The sequence below is a fragment of the Rhinoderma darwinii genome, chromosome 1, assembly GCF_050947455.1.
Source record: "Rhinoderma darwinii isolate aRhiDar2 chromosome 1, aRhiDar2.hap1, whole genome shotgun sequence".
NCBI lineage: Eukaryota > Metazoa > Chordata > Amphibia > Anura > Rhinodermatidae > Rhinoderma > Rhinoderma darwinii.
The window spans coordinates 150,906,813-150,932,576 of NC_134687.1; the positions used below are offsets into that span (position 1 = coordinate 150,906,813).

The 25,764-nt window shown below is 40.6% G+C and overlaps 1 protein-coding gene across 2 annotated transcripts in view; it reads right to left on the reverse strand.

Annotated features, from left to right (window-relative positions):
* The window catches only part of INTU (inturned planar cell polarity protein), a 72,827-nt gene that overhangs the window by 16,188 nt on the left and 30,875 nt on the right, over positions 1–25,764 (reverse strand). Inside the window, exons 3-8 of one of the 2 annotated variants that reach the window (XM_075860473.1) lie at positions 22,305–22,390; positions 21,463–21,594; positions 8,035–8,153; positions 7,079–7,168; positions 4,781–4,858; positions 4,361–4,550 (exon numbers count right to left, since the gene is read on the reverse strand). In XM_075860473.1, the coding sequence (XP_075716588.1) occupies positions 4,361–4,550; positions 4,781–4,858; positions 7,079–7,168; positions 8,035–8,153; positions 21,463–21,594; positions 22,305–22,390 (695 nt within the window). Of the gene's footprint in view, positions 1–4,360; positions 4,551–4,780; positions 4,859–7,078; positions 7,169–8,034; positions 8,154–21,462; positions 21,667–22,304; positions 22,391–25,764 lie in introns of both variants that reach the window. The other variant, XM_075860472.1, reaches the window with a different exon arrangement.

Below are 25,764 nucleotides of genomic sequence, written 5' to 3' on the forward strand. Positions count from 1 at the left end.
CTAACGGACAGGAACAGCGATCGTGCGGTTACAGAAGCCTGTAAAATCAACAATATACTGCAATACATTAGTATTGCAGTATATTGTACCAGCGATCCAATGATCGCTGGTTCAAGTCCCCTAAGGGGACTAATAAAAGGTGTAGAAGACTCAAAGTTCTTAGTAGTGGGAAAGAAAAAAGTTTAAAGTTAAAAAAAAACCTTTTCCCATTTTTCTTCTAAAGTAATGTAAAAAAATAAACAAAATTGGTATCGCTACGTCCGTAAAAGGCCGAACTATTACAATATACCATTCTTAAACTCGCACGGTAAAATACTTAAATAATTTAAACCGCCAAAATCGTTTTTTTGGTCACCTTAGCGCTCAAAAAAAAAAAAAAAAGTAATTCAACTTTTTGATCACTTTTTATGTACCAAAAAATTGTACCAATAAAAACTACAGCTCGTCCCGCAAAAACTAAGACCTCCCACCGCTCAATCAACCGAAAAATAAAAAAAAGTTACGGCTCTAAAAAATTGTTTTGTTTCACCATATTCTATTTTAACAAATAGATTTTTCTTTGTAAAAGTGGTATAATATAAAAAAATATATATAAATTTGGTATCACCGTAATTGTATTGAGCCGCAGAATAAAGTATAGTTTTCACCGCACGGCGAAAGCTGTAAAAACGAAAACCCCCAAAAAAATGTAATCCGATTTTTTCCCTATATCCGCCCGCAAAGAATATCAGTCCTGAAAGTGTTAATTCATTTCTAATGAAAAAAATGTATGACCCCATGTAGGGTATTTCTGTACTTGGGAGAAATTGCTTTACAAAAATTGGTTGTTTTTTTCTCCTTTATCCCTTGTGAAAAGGAAAAAATTCAACATTTTAGTGAAAAAAAATTGTGATATTCATTTTCGCAGCCTAATTCTAATAAATTCTGCAAAAGACCCGTGGGGTCTAAATGCTCACTATACCCCTAGAAAAATTCCTTGAGGGTTGTTTCCAAAATGGGGTAACTTGGAGGGTTTCCACGGTTTTGAACCCTCCAGAGCGTTGCAAACGCGATATGGCACCAAAAACCAATCCAGCAAAATCCGTGCTCCAAAATCTAAATAGCGCTACTTCCCTTCTGAGCTCTACTGTGGGTCCAATCAGCAGTTTATTACCACATCTGGGATATTGCCGTAATCGGGAGACATTGCTTTACAAACGTTGGGGTGCATTTTCTTCATCATTCCTTGTAAATATTAAAAATTTCTATGTTTTTTCAGAAAACAAGATTTATTTTTACAGACTAATTATAATATATTTAGCAAAAAAACCTGTGTGGTTAAAATGCTAACTATACCCCTAGATAAATTCCTTGAGGGGTGTAGTTTTCAAAATGGGGTAACTTTTGGGGTGTTTCCACTTTTTTGGCACCACAAGACCTCTTCAAACCTGACAAGGTGCCTCAAATCCACTGGGTGCTCCTTTGCCTCTGAGGCCTGTGTTTCAGTCCATTAGCGCACTAGAACCACATGTGGGATATTTCTAAAAACTGCAGAATCTGGGCAATAAATATGGAGTTGCATTTCTCAGGTAAAACCTTCTGTGTTAATAAAAAAAAAAAAAAAAAAAAATGTATTAGAAATGAATTTTGGCAAAAAAAAAAAAAAAAATTGTAAATTTCACCTTTACTTTTCTTTAATTCCTGTGAAACGCCTAAAGGGTTAAAAAACTTTGTGAATGCTGATTCAAATACCATGAGGGGTGCAGTTTTCAAAATGAGGTGACTTATGGGGATTTTCTAATATATAGGGCCCTCAAAGACACTTCAGAACTGAACTGGTCCCTGAAAAAATGGCCTTTTGAAATTTTCTTTAAAATATGAGAAATTGCTGCTAAAGTTCTAAGCCTTTTAACGTCCTAGAAAAATAAAAGGACGTACAAAAAACGATGCAAACATAAAGTAGACATATGGGAAATGTTAACTGTAACTATTTTGCGTGGTATTACTATATGTTTTACAAGCAGATACGTTTAAATTTAGAAAAATGCAAATTTTTGCACATTTTTTCTATATCTTGGTGTTTTTCAGAAATAAATACCAAAATTATAGACCAAATTTTTTCACTAACATAAAGTACAACATGTCACGAGAAAATCTCATAATCGCTTGGATAGGTAAAAGCATTCCGATGTTATTACCACATAACGTAACATGAAAAAATCGGCTGTGTCCTGAAGGCCAAAACAGGCTGGGTCCTGAAGGGGTTAAGGAGTTAATAGAAAGAAAAAAAAAGTCTGTGTTTGCTGTGACTTTCTAAATACATTTTATTAAAAATTATTTTTACTTTTTGAGCTACAGCTGCTTTCTATCCTGTATAGCTGTATCTAGCGCTGAAGCCTGTATCTGTCAGGTCAGCGGGGCTGACGGGTTAAGTTAGATGTGATCGATAACAGGTGGATCCTGCGTGTCAGAGAAAAAAAAACAGATAAAGTTTTTTATAAAAAAATAAATACAATGTCAAAGTTCAAAAAACCCCCCTTTTTGCATTTTTTCCCTAAAGCAATGTTGAAAAAAAAAAAAAAAAAGTTAACATAACTGGTATCGCCGCGTCCGTAAAAGTCAGAACGATCACCATATAGCGTTATTTAACCCGCTCGGTGAACGACGTAAAAAAAAAAATATAAAATATGCAAATGTTTTTTGGTCACTTTAGCTCTCTCTAAAAAAAAAAAAAAAAAAAAAAGGAGTTAAAAGCGATCAAAAAGTCGCATGTACCCAAAAATGGTATCTGTGAAAACTACAGCTCACCCCGCAAAATTTAAGCCCTCCCACCTTTAAATTGATGGAAAAATACAAAAGTTATGGCTCTCAGAATATGGCGACACCAAACATTTATTTTTTTGTTAGCAAATAGTTTTTTGTTTTTTTTAAATGTGGTAAAACATAAAAACAAACATATATAAATTTGGTAATGCCATAATCGTATCAACCTGTAGAATAAGGTGAATATGTAGTTAGTACCGCCTGATGGACGCCGTAAAAACAAAACCCCCCATAAAATGGTGTAATCGCTGTTTTTTGCCCATTTTACCCCACAAATAATTTTTCCCATATACCCAGTACATTATGCGGTAAAATAAATGGTGCCATGAAAAGATACAACTTGTCCTGCAAAAAACAAGCCCTCATACGGCTACTTTGACAAAGAAATAGAAAAGTTATGACTTTAGGAAGGCAGGAAGGAAAAAACGAAAATGAAAAACTCATATTGGCCTGGTCTTTAAGGGGTTAACACGGAGTTGCAATACCAAACATAGCCTATGGATAAGAGTGGTGGCGTTTCTGGAATAAGGTAGCTGTGTTTTTCTTATCTTGTACAATTCCTTTAAAGTGTACCGTTTGTGGTGACTTTTTTGAATAAGCGGTCATGTGTGTACATGAGCAATAACACTATTTCTGGCCAATATATGACTCATATATGGCATCTTTCACCAGTTTCCCCCTCTGTATGCTATATTTCTGTTGAATACGCTCAGAAGCAGATTCATGGAGGACATTATACAGCAGTACTGAGCAGAGTAGCTGTGAATCCAGCACTGGGGTAAGATAGAACACTTACTAGAACCTGAAGCAGTGTCTCTGTATCTATCTCTGCCTATGTCTCCCTCCAGCAGGTCCATAACCCTTTCTGCTCTATAGACCTCTATGGGCGGCATGTAACCTGAACCCTCAGTAAGCAGATAATCCATCTTGTCTCTCAAGACAGATTTTACCAGTGAATTGAGTGTGAAGGATCAATGCATGAGGCAAGGAAGAGCAGGAGAAGTGCCTGATAAGTGGAGAAAGGCATTTTTCGCTTATAAGATATAATACAGTTATGTCTAAAATGTTTCTTATATTCGCTTGAACTATTGATATATGCAAAGTTCATTGAAAGGCTATTGACAATTTAAAGCGAAGTTGAATCAAATCTTAAAATGCAACTGCAAATATGATGTATTTTCAGAACTAACCAATCACACACTGCAGTATGTACCAATCCTCAATAATGGCTGACTGACGCATGCCTAGTGAATATCCAGCAGGTGATAGTAGACAATGTGGATGAGCAGTCCAGCACATAACCCCCTGATTTGACAGCACTCCATTATTGACCAGCTTGCTTTGTTTACAAGATCCTTTATTCCAATATCAATTATATAATACTTTTCTAGGCTAGGATGACTTTCCCCCATTCAAATTTTCATAAATTATTCTAAATCTATGTTTTTTAGTAATTCATCAAAATCGTGAATGCTCCCATGTGCTTGTACAGTCCAGCTTTCTGCAAAATATTGTTTTCACGCTGAACAAAAAATAAAAGGGAGAAAAAAAAAGTTACCTTGATATCTTCAGGCAAGGACAGCCATCGTACCCCTGGAAGGTTATCAGTAAAGTGGGAGCTACAGGCATCATAGAACATTGGTCTCTGGCTTGTGTTTGCACTTAAAATAGACAGCCTAACTGTTCGCTGGAAAAACAGGCTAAAGAAATGGTCAAGGCGAGGCACATTTTCCGCTTGACAGAAGGCTCTGCAACACAAAGGGGAACCCAAATCAATGACAGGCACGTAATACTGGAAGGAGAACACTTCACTATGAAAAATTCATTTGGACGTACACCACGTGGCATGCACAAAAACACCGTAGGAGGGACCCCAAAGAACTGCCTTGGTAATTACACACAATCCCAACATATTTAGCATGACAAAAGGCTCCTGCTTTTCACATCACATACCCATAAAGAACTTGGTTACACCTACCTATCCAAGGACTTGTACATGAACTTAAGTGTTCTAACTACATCAGACGTCATGTTCTTCAAATGTAGAAGCGAAATTCTGACAAAACAAGGAGTACTTTAGAAGTAAAAATTCATTCTCAAAACACTTTTAGAGCAGTATTGATCTTCCCTAAAATGCGGTATCAATGAGACCTGATAGAAGCCCGGCTATATACAATGCCTTGCTAAATTATTAACCCCACACCCTTTCGTGGTGGTTTTCCTAGTTTGTTGTATTACAACCTGGAACTAAAATGGATTCTAAAGTTGATTTGATGTAATAAACCTGACAGAATAGTCCAAATTGTTACATTGGTATGAAAAAAATAAATATCTTGGTTATAAAAAAAATAAAAATACTATAAACTTTAAAGTTGGCAGTACATATGTATTCATCCACTTTACTAGGACACCCTCTAAATAAGGCCTGGTAAAACCAATTACGTTCAGGAGTCATTAAGGTCCCACTGTGTGCAACCAAAGTGTCACATGATGTCCCTATAAATACACCTGTTCTGAAAGGACCCGGAGTCTGCAACATGAAGATCAAGGAGCTCTGCAAACAGGTCAGAGAAAAGGGTGGAGGAGTGTAGGTCAGGGTTGGGTTATAAAAAAAATATCCTACATTTTACATCCCACGGACCTCCATTGAATCTATTATAACAAAATGGAAAGAATTTGGCACAACTATGAACCTTACAAGAGAAGGCCGCCCACCAAAACTCACAGACCTGGCAAGAAGGGCATTAATCAGAGACGCAAAGACACCAATGAGAACACTGAAGGAGCTCCAAAGATCTACAGCGGAGATGGAAGTTTCTGCTCACAGGACCACTATAAACCGTACACTCCAAGAATGGGGCTTTATGAAAGAGTGGCCAGAAAGAGGGATTGTTTAAAGAAAAACATAAGAAAACACATTTTGAGTTCACCAAACAGCATGTGGCGGACTCCCCAAACACATGGAAGAAGGTTCTCTGTATCGATTAGACTAAAATTTAACTTTTTGACCATCATGGTAAACGCTGTGTGTGGCGCAAACTCAACACTTCCCGTTACCCCAAGAACACCATTCCCACAGTGAAGCACGGTGGTGACAGCATCATGCTGTGGAGATGCTTTTCACCGGAAGGGAAATGGATGCAAGTAAATACAGGGCAATTCTTTCTTGGTCGTAATTGTCACAGTAAAAAATATTTTGCCCCTTCATAGTAGGTATGTTGTGTAAATCAAATGGTACAAAACCCCCAAAAATCCATTTTAATTCCAGCCTGTAATGCATCAAAGTAGGAAAACCGCCAAGAGGGAAGCGGGTGAATACTTTCCTAAGGTATTGTAGTATTCTGGATTAGAAGTAGGTCACAGAAAATGGTCTACCAGGACTTCGTTTTTTTATTTTATGATAGCTAATTAGGCAATTCCTATCTCACCACAAACCAACATGATCCCATTAAAGTGTAATACTGAAGCACCGCGTAGAGGTCAGTGCCATAATATGAAATTAGAATCCCAGTGTATATTCATGGCAGTATTCTTACCAGCTTTGTATAGGGATTTATATAAATCTAATCACACCTGTTAGGCCTCATTCACACGAGCGTGAGTCACATCCACGTGCTGTGCATTGAAACAACGCGCAGCACACTGACCTGATTTCAATAGGGCTGTTCGCACATTCGTGGGTTTTTTCGCGCAGCGAGAGTCCGCTGCGTGAAACTCACTGCATGTCCTATATTGGTGCGTTTTCACACACCTAAGCTCCCATTGAAGTCTATGGGTGAGTGAAAACCACGCACTGAACATGGATGCACATCTGTGTGAGGTGCGTGATTTGAGCTTAAATTCGATTGAAAATAAAAAATAAAAATAACAAAAGATGTGCTTTGCGAGTGCGTGAATGACGCATGCCACTCGCAAAGCTCACTGATGCATAACACAAAACACACAGACCAGATTCACGCAAGTTTTTCACGCGCGTGAATCTGATACGCTCGTGTGAATGAGGCCTAAGTCTGGAAATAACCGTGTCAGTTAGGCTGTGTCCACACAATGCAGGTAAAATCTAGTTTTGCAAAACCTTGGAGCTTTTCCAACGATTTTCTGCAAAAATGTGACATAACCCAAGAGTCAACCACAAAATCTGAGCCCTATAGCGTATATGTTCCCCCTAAAAAGTTGTCGTTTCCAGGGGAAAAACTTTATAATGTTTCTCAAAATGGATTGTTATGGGTAATAATTTCTAACATAAAGCAATGAATACCAGTAATTTAAACTTCACCTCTCCGCAGGTAGAGAAATCAGGAATAAATGTTCAGACTCTTTCCAGTATGTAACGTGGACCAATTTCTTGTTCAAAATAAGAGATGTGCTTTAAAAATAAAAAAAGGAGAACAATGTAAGTAAAAATAACAGTTTGGAAGTGATGGAAGAGAATAATTGGTTAGAATTTGATGTTCGGAAGTGCAGGATTCCTGCCTACATCTACGGGTTGTGCTATATACTGCTCAGTGGGCGATTGTGCATGGCCAGCGGCCCATACAACCCTCATATAGATATGTGTACATATATACTTTTATTTATTTTCGATATTCTTCAGGACAAAAAAATAGAAGTAATGTCGAGGCACTGCACCATGCAGAGGACTGAGTACAATAGCCCTCTTCACCAAAGCAGGTGGGCAAGTTTCAGAGGATTATTCTCCCATGTAGCCAAATATTAAGAACATTTTCCCTCTGATGAAACCAGTCACAAGTAAACATAAGCTTTTGATCTAGCCTCACACTGGTGAAACGCTATTGATCCCTATGGAGAGGAGTTTACACAGTGCAATTATTAACAGTGACAAGCCGAGCGTGTCAGCAGAGCTCAGCGTTACCTCTTAGCAGCCACCATGGAAGATTTACTCGCCAATAAAGCCTTTACAAAAGGTGGATATTATGTTAAAAATTCAGTACTGCTATTTGTAAGTTATATGACGCCTACAAGGGTTGTCAGTCCCTAAATGTACAGTAATATATTGTTGGTTTTGTAACGTTACTAGACAGATTTGCTGTTAAGACTCAAGAAAATAAATCCCAATGGCTATACCAATGGTGGCCATACTGATGAATAGCCATCTTTTCCTGAAATAAATCTAAGAAACGGACCAATAGAAATGGTTATTCATTTGAAAGAAGAGAATAATTCCCGGATATGACAGATAAAGGTAATGCCGGGAGCTATGGTTACCCTTACCTAACAATAGAGGCTCCGGTCACGTTTTGCAGCATATCACTTAATGTTAGAAATAATCCTCGTAAGTTTTTCAGCTTCTGCGAGGTTTCAGACACAGGATACTGGTAGAGAATTTCCTGCTGTTAAATGACGCTCAGTTAACACATTTTCAATCACACACACAATACATTACAATATACGTATGAGGACGACGAACGAACCGAGCACGCATCCAAAACGTGAGAAAAGCATTCTATGTGCAAAATGCATGCCAAAGGTCTTCATTTTTGCAATTTTTTACTTGTACTATATGTCAGGCCTACCGATGTCTGTTGTACAGGAAAAAAAATGGATTTGAAACCTAGTTTTTCCTTTATCTTCCCATGCAAGTCAATGAGACTTCTCAGAAACAGGCTGTAGCATATATTTCAATACAGCTCACATATGTTTTCAGTCCATTTTTAAATAATGGGTTAAAAAATGTCAACCATAACTGTATGGCAAATATACAGTGCACTATACTGTGCTCTTAGCCTTACAAAGCATAGTAAAAGGTATTGACATAAAAGGTATTTACATAAAAATATCACAACAATAAAACACCTAAATACATTTTTGATCACATAGACCAGAAATGTACTTGAACTGTAATATCCTGTTGTTGAGAGTATTTCTCCTCCGTGAAGATAGAGACCATTAAAGGGAAGGTGTCATGATTTTTTTTTATTTTTATTATATTGCTTTTAATATATTAACAAAATTTTTATTTCATTGTGTTCTCATTTTTTACTTTTTACTTCTCTATGGGGGCTGCCATTTTTTTTTCATCTCTGTATGTGTCGATTAACGACACATACAGAGATGGAATACGGCACATATAACCCCATAGAGAATGCGAACGGTAGCCGTTCAATTCTCTGAAGCGTACGCCGTCTGTGTGGGAACGGCGCATAATGCTCCGCTCCCACACAGACCAAAACAAAGCTCATTCGTAGAGCGAAATCCAGCACCATTTTCATGTGGGCCGGAAGCCGCTGCCGGACAGTAGGATGACGACTTCCGGCCGTATGTTCAGCGAAGGCGCAAGGAATAGGAGCGTAGACCAGCGGAGGCGGCGACAGGAGCAGGTAATTTATGTTCGTGTATGTGATGTGTGTATTATGTTCATGTGATACTGTCTGCTGAGCAGTGTATCTAATCCTCCTACACTGTGCAGTTGCTCAGAAAATGGCGGCACACATTGTAGGAGGTTTGTAGACATTGAAACCCTTCCTTCTCCTGGCACTAGCCAGAAGAAGGGAGGGAGGATTGTGTGAGGACACTAGAGGAGAATGTGTCCAACCCAAATTTGCAGCATAAAGCAATGAGGTTGCTTTACCACAGTGACCATGCTGCAATTTTGGGAACTGCTCCCTCTAGTGGCCAGCACATGGAAAAGTTATAAATTAGAATCTAATTTATAATATTTCCTGACACATTCCCTTTAAGCACTCTACGCAGAAAAGTCACAATTTGCACAAAAACGTTGTATTTGCGCAAAAGTGTTGCGACTTTTACATTTTTACGCCACCTCCGATACTTTTTAAAAACGTGGGTAAAGCCATCCATGGCCTGACAAGTCACTTTAATTTACGCCAGACACCGGAAGAAATTATATCGGAAAACTAGGTCAGCTCGTGGCTGGCATTGATTTTCCTTTCTGGCGCACAGAACGCTAGAGATGCACCTTATTTATTAAGTCATGCGCCTCTTTAAAAAAAAATAGGGGCATTTAACTCCATTGCTCTTCATATTAAGACTGGCGTATGAAACTCCAGTCTTAATAAATTCCCCCCCCCCCAGTATGTTTGTATTTTAGTTTGCTACTCACAGTTTACATGCCTTTACCTTCTTACGTTTACACATACAATTAGCGAACATTTTTATTTCAGACATTGTTCAGGTCATATTTTTGAAAAATAAACTTTTGATTTGCAGACCACATATAATTTTATTTCTTCAAATCACTGCTTGGGGATTGACGTGGCTTTGACCAAAATAGTAAAGATTCAAACCAGATGTATACACTTCAAAGGCACTGGCTTTACCACTGGATAATCCCTGTATGTATGCTCAGCATATACCCGGACTTCCCTTAGAAACTAGAATAACAATCCAATGAGTGGCACATGTTCTTCAAGAAGCTAAACTGCCATTCCCCACAATATAAGCTTTGGTAGCAGTAAGTTTCATCGCTGTCAGCGTTTATAGTATGTGTGGTAGTACATACCTTCTTGTGGTTTACCAAAGTGCAAGAAAAATTAAAGTCTTAAAAAGTTATTCTTTAGGTCACGGAGGCTCCTGTACAGGGAGGGGTATCTAAAAAACGTAACTTATGAAATAGCGTGTGGATCATGGAGTATTGTACTTGTTTTACACCTAAGGCGAAGTTCACACTACCGTGGTCTCCCATTTAGGTCTCTTACGTCAGAGGAAGAGATGACTGAAAATCCAAACAGAAAGCATTGCTTCGGTTTGAATTCTCACTGAATTCAATGGTAATTCTTTTGTTTCAGTTGGATTCTGTTTGCCTCTGTTCATTGGTTTCCGTTTTTTTTACAGAAGCAAAAGTGCTGCAGACGCTATGGTTTCCGCAAAATAAACTTTACGGAACGGAAACCAACTGCAACGGAACTATTACCTTTGAAATCAATGGTAATGCAAACGGAAGGTTTGGTTTCCATTTGGCTTTGAGTTCATCGGTTCCTCTGACTGAAAGGTCTACGGAACCAATGAACGGAAGCACAACGCAGATGTGAACAGGCCCGAAGTCATTAGCAGTTCTGAACAACTTTCACTAGACGATATGGTTCCCCGGCCTTTCTGGACTCCTGAATGTCAAATCTGCCAAGTAATAGCAATATCACTACAATGCGGTGCAAAAGAATTTAACCCCTTGGTGTTTTTTCCGGTTTTATTGCATTACAACCTGGAATTAAAATGGATTTTAAAAGTTTATTTAATGCAATGGACCTAACAGTCCAAATTGAAAAGTGCCGAGTACATATGTATTCACCCCCTTTGCTATGAAATCCCCTGTAAAGTGAAGTGTTTTCTGTCAGATATTAGTTGGGTGTGTCTCTCTGCCCTCTGGGAGAGAAGACATTAGACACATCCAATGCATTCACACGAGCTGCCCTCCCCCCCTCACCAGGTAATGGTATTCCATGAGATAGCCATAAGCCCATGCCCTCCCCCCTTACACGTGCATGAGCATGTGATGTCACACAGATGTGCACGGGAGGGTTTAAAAGGACAAACGGTCCCACACCTCTCTCTCTTTTCCGGCTCCCAACGGAAGCCCCTTCCCTCCTGGTTTGCTCTTGCCTCATGGCTCTGCTCTTCTTTTTCCTGCCTCCCTGAAGACACACCAACTTGGACCACATGAACCGCTAAGTATCTTCTCCCCTATACACTTCAAGTTACCCTTTCTCTCCAGCCCCTCACCTGCACATCCCCATACCCTGTTAACCCTGAGTTCCCTAAGTAACCCTTGCAGTCCTGAGTTCCCCTACTACCGCTTGCGGCCCTGAGTAACCCATGCAGGAACCATAGTTATCCCTAAGTAACCCCTGCAGTAACTTGCTAGCCCTGCAGTAACTGCTATCCCCTGGTATACAGCAACCCATTCCCCTTGTTATCCCTTTTTCCTCCTGAGTTCCTAAGTTAAACCTTACTGTACAGGGATAGTTATTGCTAGGTGGGAGTGGGACAGAAACAGTGAGCATGTGCATTGCATTGTAACGTAACATATGTATGTTTAGATAAGTGGGTGGCGGTATAATTAGGATTGCGATACAGTGTTTATACTGTACTACGTATAGTGTGAGTATACTCAGTATATATTAACGTGTTATATGTACTGGGGTATACTGATACTATACCGTGATCAGTTACTGTGTTCTTTGTTTGGTGTATGTTATATGTAAGTGTGATTATTGTTAGTAATAAATACTACCCTTTATTTACTACACAGTTGTATTTACTGAGTCGCATACACTTACGTAGCAGCAAAGAAAATAGATTAACGTTAGTATAAAGAAAAGTTAGGGGAACTAGGCATAACCCTAGTGACCCTGTTTATAAAGGAAGTAGTAATGGTGGCGGACACAAGCAAGTGAATTCCACCATTACACTAGCCCTTTTTCACCCCCTAAATAAGGTCTGGTCAAACCAATTAAGTCAATTCCCATAATTAGTTTAATAAGATTCTGTGTGCAATCAAAATGATCTGTCACATGAGGTCAGTATAAATACACCTGTTCTGATAGGCCCGAGTCTACAACAGGGGTTTCAAACTCGGCCGGGTAAGTGGGCCACATATAGAAAAAATGGGAAGTGGACGGGCCGCATTACTTTCAAATTTGATACAATACAAAATTATTGTTAATCAATTCGTTATTTGAACTACTATAATGATGCTCTATTACTATAATACAACATTACTATAATAATAGCGCTAAATTTAAACTTAACGGAAATTTGCGAGATTTCTCCACATGCTTATTTCAACAATCCAGTTTTCCAGCTTAAGTGTTGCTAAATGCAGTCCGCCGGCTCAGTTGGTAGCGTTTGGCAGACACACAAATGTCAAGATTGGGCAGCGCCTTTTTAGATAGTGCCACAGTGCCCTCCCTCTGTAGAAACTGCCACAGTGCCCTCCCTCTGTAGAAACTGCCACAGTGCCCTCCCTCTGTAGAAACTGCCACAGTGCCCTCCCTCTGTAGAAACTGCCACAGTGCCCTCCCTCTGTAGAAACTGCCACAGTGCCCTCCCTCTGTAGAAACTGCCACAGTGCCCTCCCTCTGTAGAAACTGCCACAGTGCCCTCCCTCTGTAGAAACTGCCACAGTGCCCTCCCTCTGTAGAAACTGCCACAGTGCCCTCCCTCTGTAGAAACTGCCACAGTGCCCTCCCTCTGTAGAAACTGCCACAGTGCCCTCCCTCTGTAGAAACTGCCACAGTGCCCTCCCTCTGTAGAAACTGCCACAGTGCCCTCCCTCTGTAGAAACTGCCACAGTGCCCTTTGTAGATACTGCCAGTGCCCTCTGTAGATGCTGCCACAGTGCCCTCTGTAGATACTGCCACAGTGCCCTTTGTAGATACTGCCTCTGTGCCCTCTGTAGATGCTGCCACAGTGATCTCTGTAGATAATGCCACACACACCCTTTGTAGATAGTGCCACACACACCCTTTGTAGATAGTGCCACACACACCCCCATTAGACAGCTCCATTGGGGCTCCCACTAGGAGTGGAATCCCCAGCCAGAGCGTTGACGATGCTTTGGCCAGGGATTCCTCTGCTGGAGGAGCCCCTGATGTCACTCAACATACACAGTGACGTCAGGGATTCCTCCTGGACCGGAATGTGATGTTAGGGTCAACCCCAGAGCCGGTGTCCCAGAGCAGAGCACTAGTATAGGCTCTGCTCCGGAACTCTGGGGAAGCAACTGACATCAGTGTCCATATATGGACAGTGATGTCAGGGGCTTGCCCAGAGCTGGAGTCCCGGGGGAGAGCCGCTTCTAGCACTCTACCTAGGATTCCAGCTCTGCTCCTGACATCACTGTTCATATATGGACAGAGATGTCAGGGGCAACCCCAGAGCTGGAGTCCCGCGCTCCTACTGGGACTCCAGCTGTACTCCTGACATCACTGTCCAGCTCTGGGGAAGCCCTAAACAGTCAGGGAATTCCATAGAGTCCCGGAGCAGAGCCGATACTAGCGGCTCTGTGTCCCGCGGGCCGCAGAGGACAGCCTCAGGGGTCGCATGCGGCCCGAGTGTTTGAGACCCCTGGTCTACAACATCACTAAGCAACATGAAGACCAAGGAGCTCTCCAAAAATGTCAAAGACAAAACTTGTGGAGAAGTATAAATCAGGGTTGTGTTATATAAAAAAAAAAAAAAAAAAAAAAAAAAAAAATTATCACAAACTTCCAACATCCCATGGAGCACCATCAAATCCATTATAACAAAACAGAAAGAATATGGCACAATTACATACCTGACAAGAGAAGAGCGACCACCAAAACGCACAGACCGGGCAAGAAGGGAATAATCTGAGATTCAACAAAGACACTGAAGATCACTGACTCCAAAGATCCACAGCAGAGATGGAAGAATCTGTCCATAGGACCACTATAAGCCGTACACGCCACAGAGCGCAGATTTGTGGAAGAGTGGTCAAAAACAAACAAACCATTGTTTAGAGAAAAACTTAAGAAAACACGTTTTGAGTTCACCAAACAGCATGTGGCAGACTCAAACAACACATGGAAGAAGGTTCTCTGGTCAGATGAAACTAAAAAGTAACTTTTTGGCCATCATGGGAAACGCTGTGTGTGGCGCAAACTCAACACTTTCCATCATCTCAAGAACACCATTCCCACAAAGCAGCATGGTGGCGGCAGTATCATGCCGTGGAGACTTTTTCATCGGCGGGGACTAAAAAACTGGTCATGATGGAAGGAAAAGATGGACGGCAGTAAATTGAGGGCAATTCTTGAGGAAAACCTGTTACAGCCTGCCAGAGATTTGAGATTGGGACGTAGGTTCACCTACCAGCATGACAATGACCCTAAACATACAGCTAAAGCTACAGTGAAGTGGTTTAAGGGGAAACATTTAAATATATTCGAACGGCTGAGTCATAGCCTAGACCTCATTTCAATTGAGAATCTGTGACATGACATGAAGACTTCTGTACACCAACACAACCCATCTAACTTTAAGGAGTTGGAGCAGTTTGCCCTGGAAGAAAGGACATAAATCCCAGTGTCTAGATGTGCTAAGCTAATAGAGACATACCCCAGGAGATTAGAATCTGTAACTGCAGAAAAAGGGGGCTCCAGAAAGTATTCACTTTCAGGTGTTGAATACTTATGAACATTAAAGTTCTGTGTTTTTCTTAAATTTTGTTTGTCACTGTAAATTACCGTATATTTCGCACCTTCATAGTGGTAGGAATGTTCTGTAAATCAAATGGTACGAAATCCCAAAAAGTCATTTTAATTGCAGGGTTTAAAACAGCGGGGGGAGATGGGACGGGGACACACCACAGGGGTGAATACTTTCGCAAAGCACTGTATATTTAGACAGATTAGGCGTTTAAGGAACAGTTCAAAATCAAACTCTTGTAATAAACACTTTTCCTACTGAACCCGATTTATAAAACAGAAAAAAATATACATACTAGTTCTTCTCAATGAATTAGAACATCATCAAAAGGTTTATTTATTTCAGTAATTCAATTCAAAAAGTTAAACTCATATAATATAGATTTATTACACACAGAGTGATCTATTTCCAGCATTTATTTTTCTTTTAATGTTGATGATTATGGCGAACGCTTATTGAAAACCCAAAATTTAGGGTCTCAAAAAATTAGAATATTAAAACAAGCCAAATGATTCAAAAATGCAAAAATGATTTTTAATACCGAAATGTTGGCCTACTGAAAAGTCTGTCCAGTATATGCACTCAATACTTGCTCGGGGCTCCTTTTGCATGAATTACTGCATCAATGCGGTGTGGCATGGAGACGATCAGCCTGTGGCACTGCTGAGGTGTTATTAATGTGGTGTGGCATGGAGGTGATCAGCCTGTGGCACTGCTGAGGTGTTATGGAAGCCCAGGTTGCTTTGATAGTGGCCTTCAGCTCGTCTGTATTGTTGTGTCTGGTGTCTCATCTTCCTCTTGACAATACCCCATAGATTCTCTATGGGGTTTAGGTCAGGCGAGTTTGCTGGCCAATCAAGCGCAGTGATACTGTGATTATTACACCAGGTAATGGTACTCTTGGCAGTGTGGGCAGGTGCCAAGTACTGCTGGAAAATTAAATCAGCATCTCCATAAAGCTTGTCAGCAGAGGGAAGCATGAAGTGCTCGAAAATTTCCTGCTAGACGCTGCGCGGACTCTGGACTTGATCTAACACAGTGGACCAACACTGTTGCTTTGCTCAGTGGTCCAAAGTCCTGTTTTCAGATGAAAATAAATTTTGCATTTCATTTGGAAATCTCGGTCCCAGAGTCTGGAGGAAGAGTGGAGAGACATCAATCCAAGTTGCTTGCGGTCCAGTGTGAAGTTTCCACAGTCAGTGAGGGTTTGGGGAGCCGCGCCATCTGCTGGTGTTGGTCCACTGTGTTATATCAAGTCCAGAGTCAACACAGCCGTCTACCAGGACATTTGAAAGCACTTCATGCTTCCCAGCAATGCAGACGAGCTGAAGGCTGCTATCAAAGCAACCTGGGCTTCCATAACACCTCAGCAGTGCCACAGGCTGATCGCCTCCATGCCACGCCGCATTGATGCAGTAATTCATGCAAAAGGAGCCCCGTATTGAGTGCATATACTGTACATACTTTTCAGTATGCCTACATTTCAGTATTAAAAATCATTTTCACAATTATGTCATAGCCAGGTAGGGGAAGTATGGAGCATACATTTTTTAAATCTGACTGGTTTAATATTCAAATTTTCGAAAACACAAAATTTGGCGTTTTCATTAACTGTTCGCCATAATCCTCATCATATAGAAATAGATCACTCTGTGTGTAATAAATCTAAATAATATGAGTTTCACTGTTTGAATTGAATTACAGAAATAAATTAACTTTTTGAGGATATTCTAATTCATTGAGAAGGACTAGTATATATATGTGGGGATGAATTCCTGGTGATCACATCTCTGCATATCTGGGCAGATTTACTATTCAGACTTCCAGCAAAGCTGGGTGGAGTCTGCAATGCCACCCATATTTATGGTCACCCAGCTTTTTCGCGAACAATACATTTTTAACAACTTGACAGAAGGTTTTAAACAGAACGTTTGAAGGTTTAACATGGATCAACATTCTTCAAAACACCACACTATGCCTACAGGGAGATTAGGGATCTTTTCTTCTTTCCACAAAGTTGCCCCAGCTACTTTCAACAGGTCAAAAAATCACTTTGAATATTGTATTTAATGTAAATGGTATTTAAACAGCAAAAGAGATGGAAATTCATCATATAAAAGCAAAAGTTCTAAAGAAAATTGCAGTTGAGACAGGAGAGAAGATTCCCTCTATTGAGGAGATTGTCAAAGCCGATTCTTGTAATCTAATTAAGCCTCTGAATGTCAGCCCAATGAACGAGTACGTTACATCAGTTCTTATAGAAGCACAAAAGATACATTATCCCAATGAAAATGCCAGAATTGGGTCTCTAGGCAACATCAAGCGAATAGGATGTAATAGTATCTAAGAACTAGGCCTTATTTACAAACATGTATCAACCCCAATTAGGTTGCGAAAAACCTTTCTCAAGCTGTCCATACCTTGGTGAGATCACGTTCCATTAACCCCTTCCCGACATATGACACAATTATGTCATAGCCAGGTAGGGGAAGTATGGAGCATGCTCACAGCCTGAGCCCGCTCCATACAAAGCGGGTGTCGGCTGTATTCTGCAGCCGAAACTTCACTGTAAGGAGAGGGATCGCTCTCGAGTGGCGATCCCGCTCGTTTAACCCATTAAATCGTTAGGACGAGGGGGCAACCCATTCTAAAAGCCCATCACACCCACCCCCCGACGCGCTTCTGGCACGGTTTAATAGAAGCCTATCAGAAAGACGATATACTGCAATACATTATTATTGCAGTATATAGTACAAGCGATCCAACGATCGCTGGTTCAAAGACTAATGAAAAAGGAAAAATCAGTTAAAGTTTTTTTATGTACAAAAAAAATAAAAAATAAAAACTTCTCCCCCTAAAGCATTGTAAAAAAAACACAACAATTGGTATCACCACATCTGTAAAAGTCTAAAACTATTAAAATATATCATTATTTAACCAGCAGAATAAACTGTAAAAAAAAAAATTAAAAAAGTAAAACACCAGAGTCGCCGTTTTTTGTCACCTTATCTCCTACAATAAAATGGAATAAAAAGTTAATCAAAACCTCGCATGTACACCAAAATGGTACCATTAAAAACTACAGCTTGTCCCGCAAAAAATATGCCCTCAAGTAACGGAAAAATCGAAAAAGTTAAGGCTCGCCGTATTTGGCAAGAAAAGAAGATTGTATTTTTTACAGTTAGTATTTTCCTTGTAAAAGTAGTAAAATATATAAAAAGAAAACTATATAAATTTGCTATCACCGTAAATCATATTGACCAGCAGAATAAAGTTAACAGGTCATTTTAATTGCATGGTGAATGCTGTAAAAACAAAAGCGCAAAAAAACAAAGGAGGAATAGATGTTTTTTTTATTTTCTACCCCACAAATAATTTTTTCCAGTTTCCTAGTACATGATATGGTACAATAAATGGTGCCATGAAAAACTTAAACTTGTCCCGCAAAAATAAAGCCCTCATAGGACTATATTGACAGAAAAAAAAAAAAAAAAAAAGTTATGGCTTTTGGAACGTGGGGAGGAAAAAATGGCTGCGGCGGGAAGAGGTTATGGTGGACAAATAAGAGAGGAACTGTATCCTAATTTGGCTGGTTTGTGACTTGCACACATGCAGTAAGCTTCCTAAACAGCTAGCTAGGGAGATCCTTACAACCAGCAGACAGTCAGACAACTACTGTAGAAAGGAACTGCTATTTAAAAGGGGCTGACAGGTCTTCTTTAATCTGACATCAATGGGACCTGACAGGTACAGCATTGGCAGATTTTCTGGGGTATAGAAAGCGGGGCTGGGATACAGCTTATTCTCGTAATCTGTTAAAACCACAACCGCATTGCAGAACCAATTGCTGGCCAAATCTCACTGGTGAACTAAAAGGGTGTGAGGTTACGGACAGGAGTATTGGGCACATCCAGCATGCTCCCCTGCTTCAAGTTGCCCCAGGTGCAGGAATACTCAAGACAGTTGCCAGTCTCCTGAATTAGACATCAGCCCCCTATCTAGCCTATTCGAGGCGGACATCTAATGCAACTCCCGCTCCTCTGCGCCACTGGATAATGCACCCAGACAGCCCCCTCTTGGGAAGCTGCATCTCCCACCTGCTGCACACTGCCCACAGCAGGTATATCTATGTGCGTAGCGTATGTGTATTCGTTGGATATTGCAGGTGTATTAATCGATCATTCTTTACGGTGGAATTGAGTAGAATAGGGAGTATTAATAAACACTGTATGGAATACTGTATTAGGGTATTATTGGTTGTAATGGACACATTGTACTATGACATTTTTCTCATAATCGAAACCGTTTGTGACTTGCAGGGTAATCCGTTCAAATTTCCTTTGCTAGGGTGTACTCTTCTTAGAAATAGAGGAACAATCTGCTGCGGCACACTTTGCATAGAACAACCAGACAAGTAAAAATTTCAATCCCACTCCAGATTGAAAACTATAGAAAACTCACTAGTAACGGCCCAAAACCTGCAGGAAGGGGGCCAAAATGCAACGTTAACATGAAATCTGCCGTTCCTTTTTAATCAGGAGAATTTCTAATGGATTCTCTCGGTTTCGTCTTCTGGTTTTGTAAAATCCCACATTATACTGCTTTTCTCCCTCTGCCGGATTATCAGATATTTCATTGTACTTCTCACAGTTGAGAGTTTGCAACTACTGAATCCAGCCTGTGAGCTCAACAGTTTGGACACCAACACATTGAAGAAACTATCAAGACAAGAGAGATTTTTGTTGCGGATGTATTTAGCTCACAGAGGACGTCATTTATATGGTGTCGGACCTCTATTCTTTTCAAGTTATCTTTGTAGTCAACAGTTTTTAGCTTGAAGTGTTCGGTTATTTACTGCAGGATCCCTGGGCTCATCACAGACTTCTGCCACGGCTTTGCAGTTTGATGTGCGGCAGATCTGCACATGGATTCGCCCCATTCAATGAATTTCGCAGTCTTTTCCACATAGACGCGGATTTCCCATTGAAATTTACAGGGAGGTTTCGGAGTGGAATCCTCATGATATCTAAAACATCTAAATGGATCCTTACTTAATTTGTTGCAATTCTTCTTCACGCCAACACCACAGACAAAGCTCTGAACACCGAAGCCAGCCAACAGCAGGCAAACATTGAAGAAGGGTTTTTCTAAAGGACAATTACTATTTTGTTTTTTTTACATTTCTTTTGGTATTTTGCAACAAAGAAGTAAACTTTGTATTCAGATACATCTGTATGAACGTCTCACACATATCTGTCAAAGTTGCTGCAACATTCATTGTCAAGCTTTGTATTGTACTGCTGCACTTTGTGACCACAAATATGATTTTAAAAAAATTAAAAATGGCGCCATTTTTGCCTACAGCTAGCAAAATAGCCCTTTTTGTCAACGTGCCTCATTATCTGTACTCTGCATTTAGTGCACACATGTGCTGAGCAGACGGCTGGCCAATACCCTACCATAAGAGGATTGTGCGGCACAGGAACTGATTGAAAAGATATTAGCTCAATACGAAACCTATTTAATAAATTAATGTAGGACAAACTTCAATCTGTCATGCACCTACATAAACTTTAATCGTCCAGAAAAAAGTCTGTATGCAGAAAATGGCAACCAGTAGGCAGATGGGATTTATTAACAAATTTAGTACTGAAAAACACACACACAAATGCAAGGAGCTGGAGATAAAACATTTGAGAGTGCGCTCACTATATGAGTAGGGCGCTCAACTTCGCTACAACCAATTTATGATGGTTAGACGACTCGGTCATAGCATCGCCAAACTAGCGGGGTGTTCCCAGCAAAAGTGGGTGAAGGAACAACAAATGGTGAACCAGCTACATTGATGCACATGGGAAGAAAAGGCTAGCCAGTCTAATCCCATCCCCCAGAAGAGCTACTGTAGCACAAATTGTTTAAAAAAATAAAAATAATGCTGGATACGATAGAAAATGTGTCAAAACACACAGTGCATTGCAGCTTTCTGTGTATGGGACTGCGTACTCGCAGATCAATCACAGTGCCCATGCGGACCGCTGTCCATTGCCGAAAGCACCTACAACATCAGAACTGGAGCATGGAGAAATGAAAGGAGGTCTCTCTAGGGGTGCCGTCACGGGCGAGATGGTAGTGTAACAGATCCAAGGAAAGAAAGAACACTTTTCTACCCTCTACTTGGGTCTGTATGGAAATGTACAAGTAAGGTCTGAGCTAGACGAAAACTTTAGTTGTAGGACATCGCACTACTTTTGAAGTCAACCAACATTTGTATCCATAGCAATGCAATGAACTGCACGCCAAGTTGCGTATTGACCAAACCTTCAGCATGGCTTGAAAGAGACATGTGACAATCTGCACAACTGTCACCATTCATGGCTATTACATATGGACTCAAAGTGGGAAAATGGCATTGCTCAAGTTGAGTGAAACCTGCCTGTGACGGACACTGTCCAGTCGAAGATGACATCTATAGCTGGCCTGTATAAAGTTAAAAACGAATAGAAAGCCACTAACCTCTTCTTTGGAAGTGTCAGAGTCAAGCCTGAGTGTCAGGTACATTACTATGTGAGGCATGTCTTGAAAGATGTGCTGGTGGTTGATATGTTCTTCACCCCAGATCAGCTTTGTCATATTGTTCACGGGTGGCTGCGACACACAATTTATATTTTGAGATGGAATTTGAGCATCAAACACAGTTGTTTCAAACGTCAGCTTCAACTGTCAGGGTAAAAAAAAAAAGTGTTTATTTTATGTAGACATTATACTGTAGGTCAACTTGTGCTAATGTTATTTCCACAAACCAAGATGAAACAAATGAAAACGTAAAACAACCTAAATAACCCCATTTAACCCTTTATGTTTCAGCTACAAATTCTGGGCTTTCCAAAAAATGAAGTCTACAAGCGCAGGTTAAAAAGTAGACTTATATTTTCAAACTATCAATGGAACTATTAAAAGAAATCCATCAGACTTCTGTCTCAGATTGTAAAGCAAAAAAGACATTGAGCCTAGATAAAGATTTATTACCATATTTTTAAAAAAAAGTATGTATCTATTATGGTCAACCTCTTTACCTAACCTACAAAAGGATCAAGGCCCGACTGCTGTACATAAGATACAGAAGAATTAAATTAAACGTGTATAGCTAAACTCACACTTGGCTTTTAGATGTAGTTTTTCCGCAGTTTTTTTATGTGCAGTGTAAAAAACACTCAGCGGTCAAATGTTACATAAACGTAATTTGTGGTGTGTTTTTTTTCCCTTAGTGCTATGTGTGAACATGACCTATTAAAACAACTGTCAAAGTTTATTTAGCCTGCAAAACGAGCCTATAAATAAAAAGGCTGAAATTTTACCTGCATGGGCCCCGGTATACAAGACAGCACCCTCTCAATATTTTCAGTGTTGACTTCTACATCATTAACCGCAACCAGAACATCCCCTGTTAAAATAAGAACAATGCAGGAGCAAAAATCTGTAAGACAGATATATACTGGGGAACCATTAGGCAATGCAGGAGTAAAGATGTAGAGTGACCGTGCAGGCCTTAAAGGCCATTCCAACGTTGCTACTGTTGGGCCCATACAAGGACATCAGTACCTAAGACAAGGTCCCCATGCTGTGTGCAAACATCAGAACCTGGGCCTATGTTGACCTTTTAAAGACCTCCAGCTTTGTAGGGTTGTCAGAGCATGCTCCATGGCCTCCAAGGAACAGTCACCACCAGTGCCACACACTGGTAGTTCCCGATCTAATCTAAGTAATACTACCATAAGATCAGGCACATATTCCCACAGCAATAACAGCTGATCGCCTGGGTTTTTTGGAGTCTGATATCGGATGACCAACTGATTACCAGGCCAACTTTAACCCCTTCCCAACATTTGTCGTATGGATACATCATGGAAAGCTAGTGCTTCCCGCATTTTGCCGTATCCATACGACAAATGGTGGACCCCGGCTCAGAAGCGGAGTCTGTGCCACCATCCCCAGATGTCAGCTGTACCTTATAGCTGACACCCTGGGGTAATGGCGGGGACTGAAGTTTTTTCCAATCCCCACCATTAACCCCTTAAATGCAGCGGTCAAAAGCGATCTCTGCATTTAAGGGGTTTGCAGCTCATCGGCACCCCAGCAATGAAATTGCCGGGGTGCTGGTGGCTGCAAAGGCAACTGGAGGCCTAACACTGGCCTCCCGGTATGCCTAGTACGGAAGACTTTCAGGCCCCGACCGGAGATGAGCCGGCGTCATCAGCATTGGAGGTCAGCTATATGTTACAGCTAACATCCACCTGTAACGGCAGGAACCGGAGCTAGCTCAGATTCCTGTCATTAACCCCTTAGATGCAGCAATCGAAAGCGATCGCTGCATCTTAGTGGTTGGTAGCAGATCTGGCAGGGCTGCCGACTGCTGCTATGGCAACAGGAGGCCTAACAATGGCCTACTGCTCTGCCATTATGGAAGCCGATTAGGCCCTGCCCAGAGGTGAAGCCTAATCGGCTTGCTGTCAGTGAATGACTGACAGATCTAACACATTGCACTACATAGGTAGTGCAATGTATTAGAAAAAAAAACATCTGACAATTGGACCTTCAAGTCCCCTAGTGGTACTAAAGAAAAGTGTAAAAAAAAAAGTGAAAAAATAAATAAATAAATAAAAAAAAAAAAAAAAGTTGTACAAAATAAAACGTTTGAAGTAATAAAATAAAACACAATCGCCCTTTCCTTTATCAAGTCCTTTATTATTGAAAAAAATAAATAAAAAATACATATTTGCCATCGCCGCGTCCGTAACGGCCTGAACTATGAAAATATGTTATTTATTCCACGAGGTGAACGGCGTAAAAAAAAACAAAAAAAAAAACACATTCAAATCAATGCCAGAATTTCTGTTTGTTGGTTACATTGCCTTACATAAATTGGAATAAAAAGTGATCAAAAAGTCACAAGTATCCAAAAATGGCACCATCATACAGCTTATGGTTCTTACAACATGGGGACAATAAAAAAATATTTAGCTTCCCTAACGCGAAGCCTAACTACTACGACGACAATTCCCTGACATTAAACCTAACTAGATTATTCCGAGCTTCCCTGACACTTAACCCAACTACAGTGATGGATCCCTAACGCTAAAACCAACTACGGTGACGGATTCCTGACACTAAATTCACTGACCCTAAACAGAACTACGCTTTTGACGGTTTCCGGACACTAACCCTACTACTAAATTAGCTACATGATAACTTTCTAAACTAACTTTTTTTTAATTTTAATTTAAAAAAAAATTTGTTTTTTGTATTTTATAAAGAAAAAAAAGAGAAAAAAAAAATAATCCACAGGGACCAAGAAATGTGGCCCTGAAGACTAAGAAGTGGTCAGTGATAGAAGATCACTGACCAAAAACGGGGGTGACCCAAGGAACACAAGGAGGAGGAGGACAGGAATGGGAAGTGGATTTAGCAGGTGGGAAACACAAAAAGTTACTTTTTCAAAGTTTTTTCAGCACAATTCTCCTGACCCAACAGCTCTGAACTACTCTCTGACGCCAACAGAGAAGTTCAGGGCGGGTGCGGGAGGATGTGAGGTCTGGGACAGGAAATTATTTATGCGATCGCTGCAATTAGTAGTCACTGACTAACCAATGGCAGCGATTGCCGGGGCGGGACCACCGCAATTGGTCCTGGAGTATTGAGCTGTGATAGCCTGCTGTCGGAAACAGCAGATATCACAGCTCAAACACGCGCCGGGAATAAATGGCGCTGTGTTTACTCAGGTCAGTATTTACGGAGCGGAGCGCGAACGATGCGCTCAGCTCGATGTAATATTACTGAGCTGAGTGGGAAGGAGTTAAAAGAAAAATTTGATGCTTTATCAAGATATCTTTATAGGCGTCAAACCTCAGTTTTCCTTAGGCTATATTTACACGACAGTGATAGAATACATCCGTTAAAAACGGATCAACTGTCTCCAAATTTCCATCTATTTCCTGACCTGCTGACAATTTTTAGTAGCCGTTTGTCATCAGTTTGCCATCATGGCCATAAAAGAAACAACAAAACTAATGAATTTCAATCGTCAAGTTTTTTTTTTGTCCTAACCCCCTGAAAACACCACAGTGCCCATTTAGATAGTGCCACAGTGCCAGTCTACATATAAGGTGCCATATAATTTGCCCTAGTGCCCACACAGATAGTGACAGTGCCCATATAGGTCATGCCACATACAGTACCGATGCAGATAGCGCCAGCGTAAGCCGGAGATAGTGCCACAGTGCCCATATAGATCGCGCAACACCCCCCCCCCCCCACTGTAATTACTGCTTTTTGGCCTAACTCGAGGAGCGGAATCGTTGGCCAGAGTGTTGACAGCGCCCTGGCAGGGGGTTCCGGCATCTCAAAGCCCATAACGTCACTACCCATATATGGACAGTGACATCAAGGGCTTTCCCAAAACAGGAGTTCCCGGCCAGAGAACTTGCGATACTCTAGCCGGGGACTCTATAGTTGAAAACCATGACATCACTGTCCATACAAGGATAGTGACGTCAAGGGCTTTCCCGGACTCAGCCCATAAGCAGCACTGTGCCTGGGGAGTCGCTCGTGAGGGCCAGAATTAGTTTTTTTACAGCCGTCACAAGGGTTGATTTCTGAAAAACGACCGTTAAAAACTGATCCAGTGACTTGTTCTATTTTCTTCACAAGCCGTTAAAAAAAAAAAAAACCGACCACGTGAATACATCCATCGAACGTCATTGTTCTAAAACCAATCGCGTGATGGCCGTTAGGAAAAATAATAAAATCCGTCACACAATG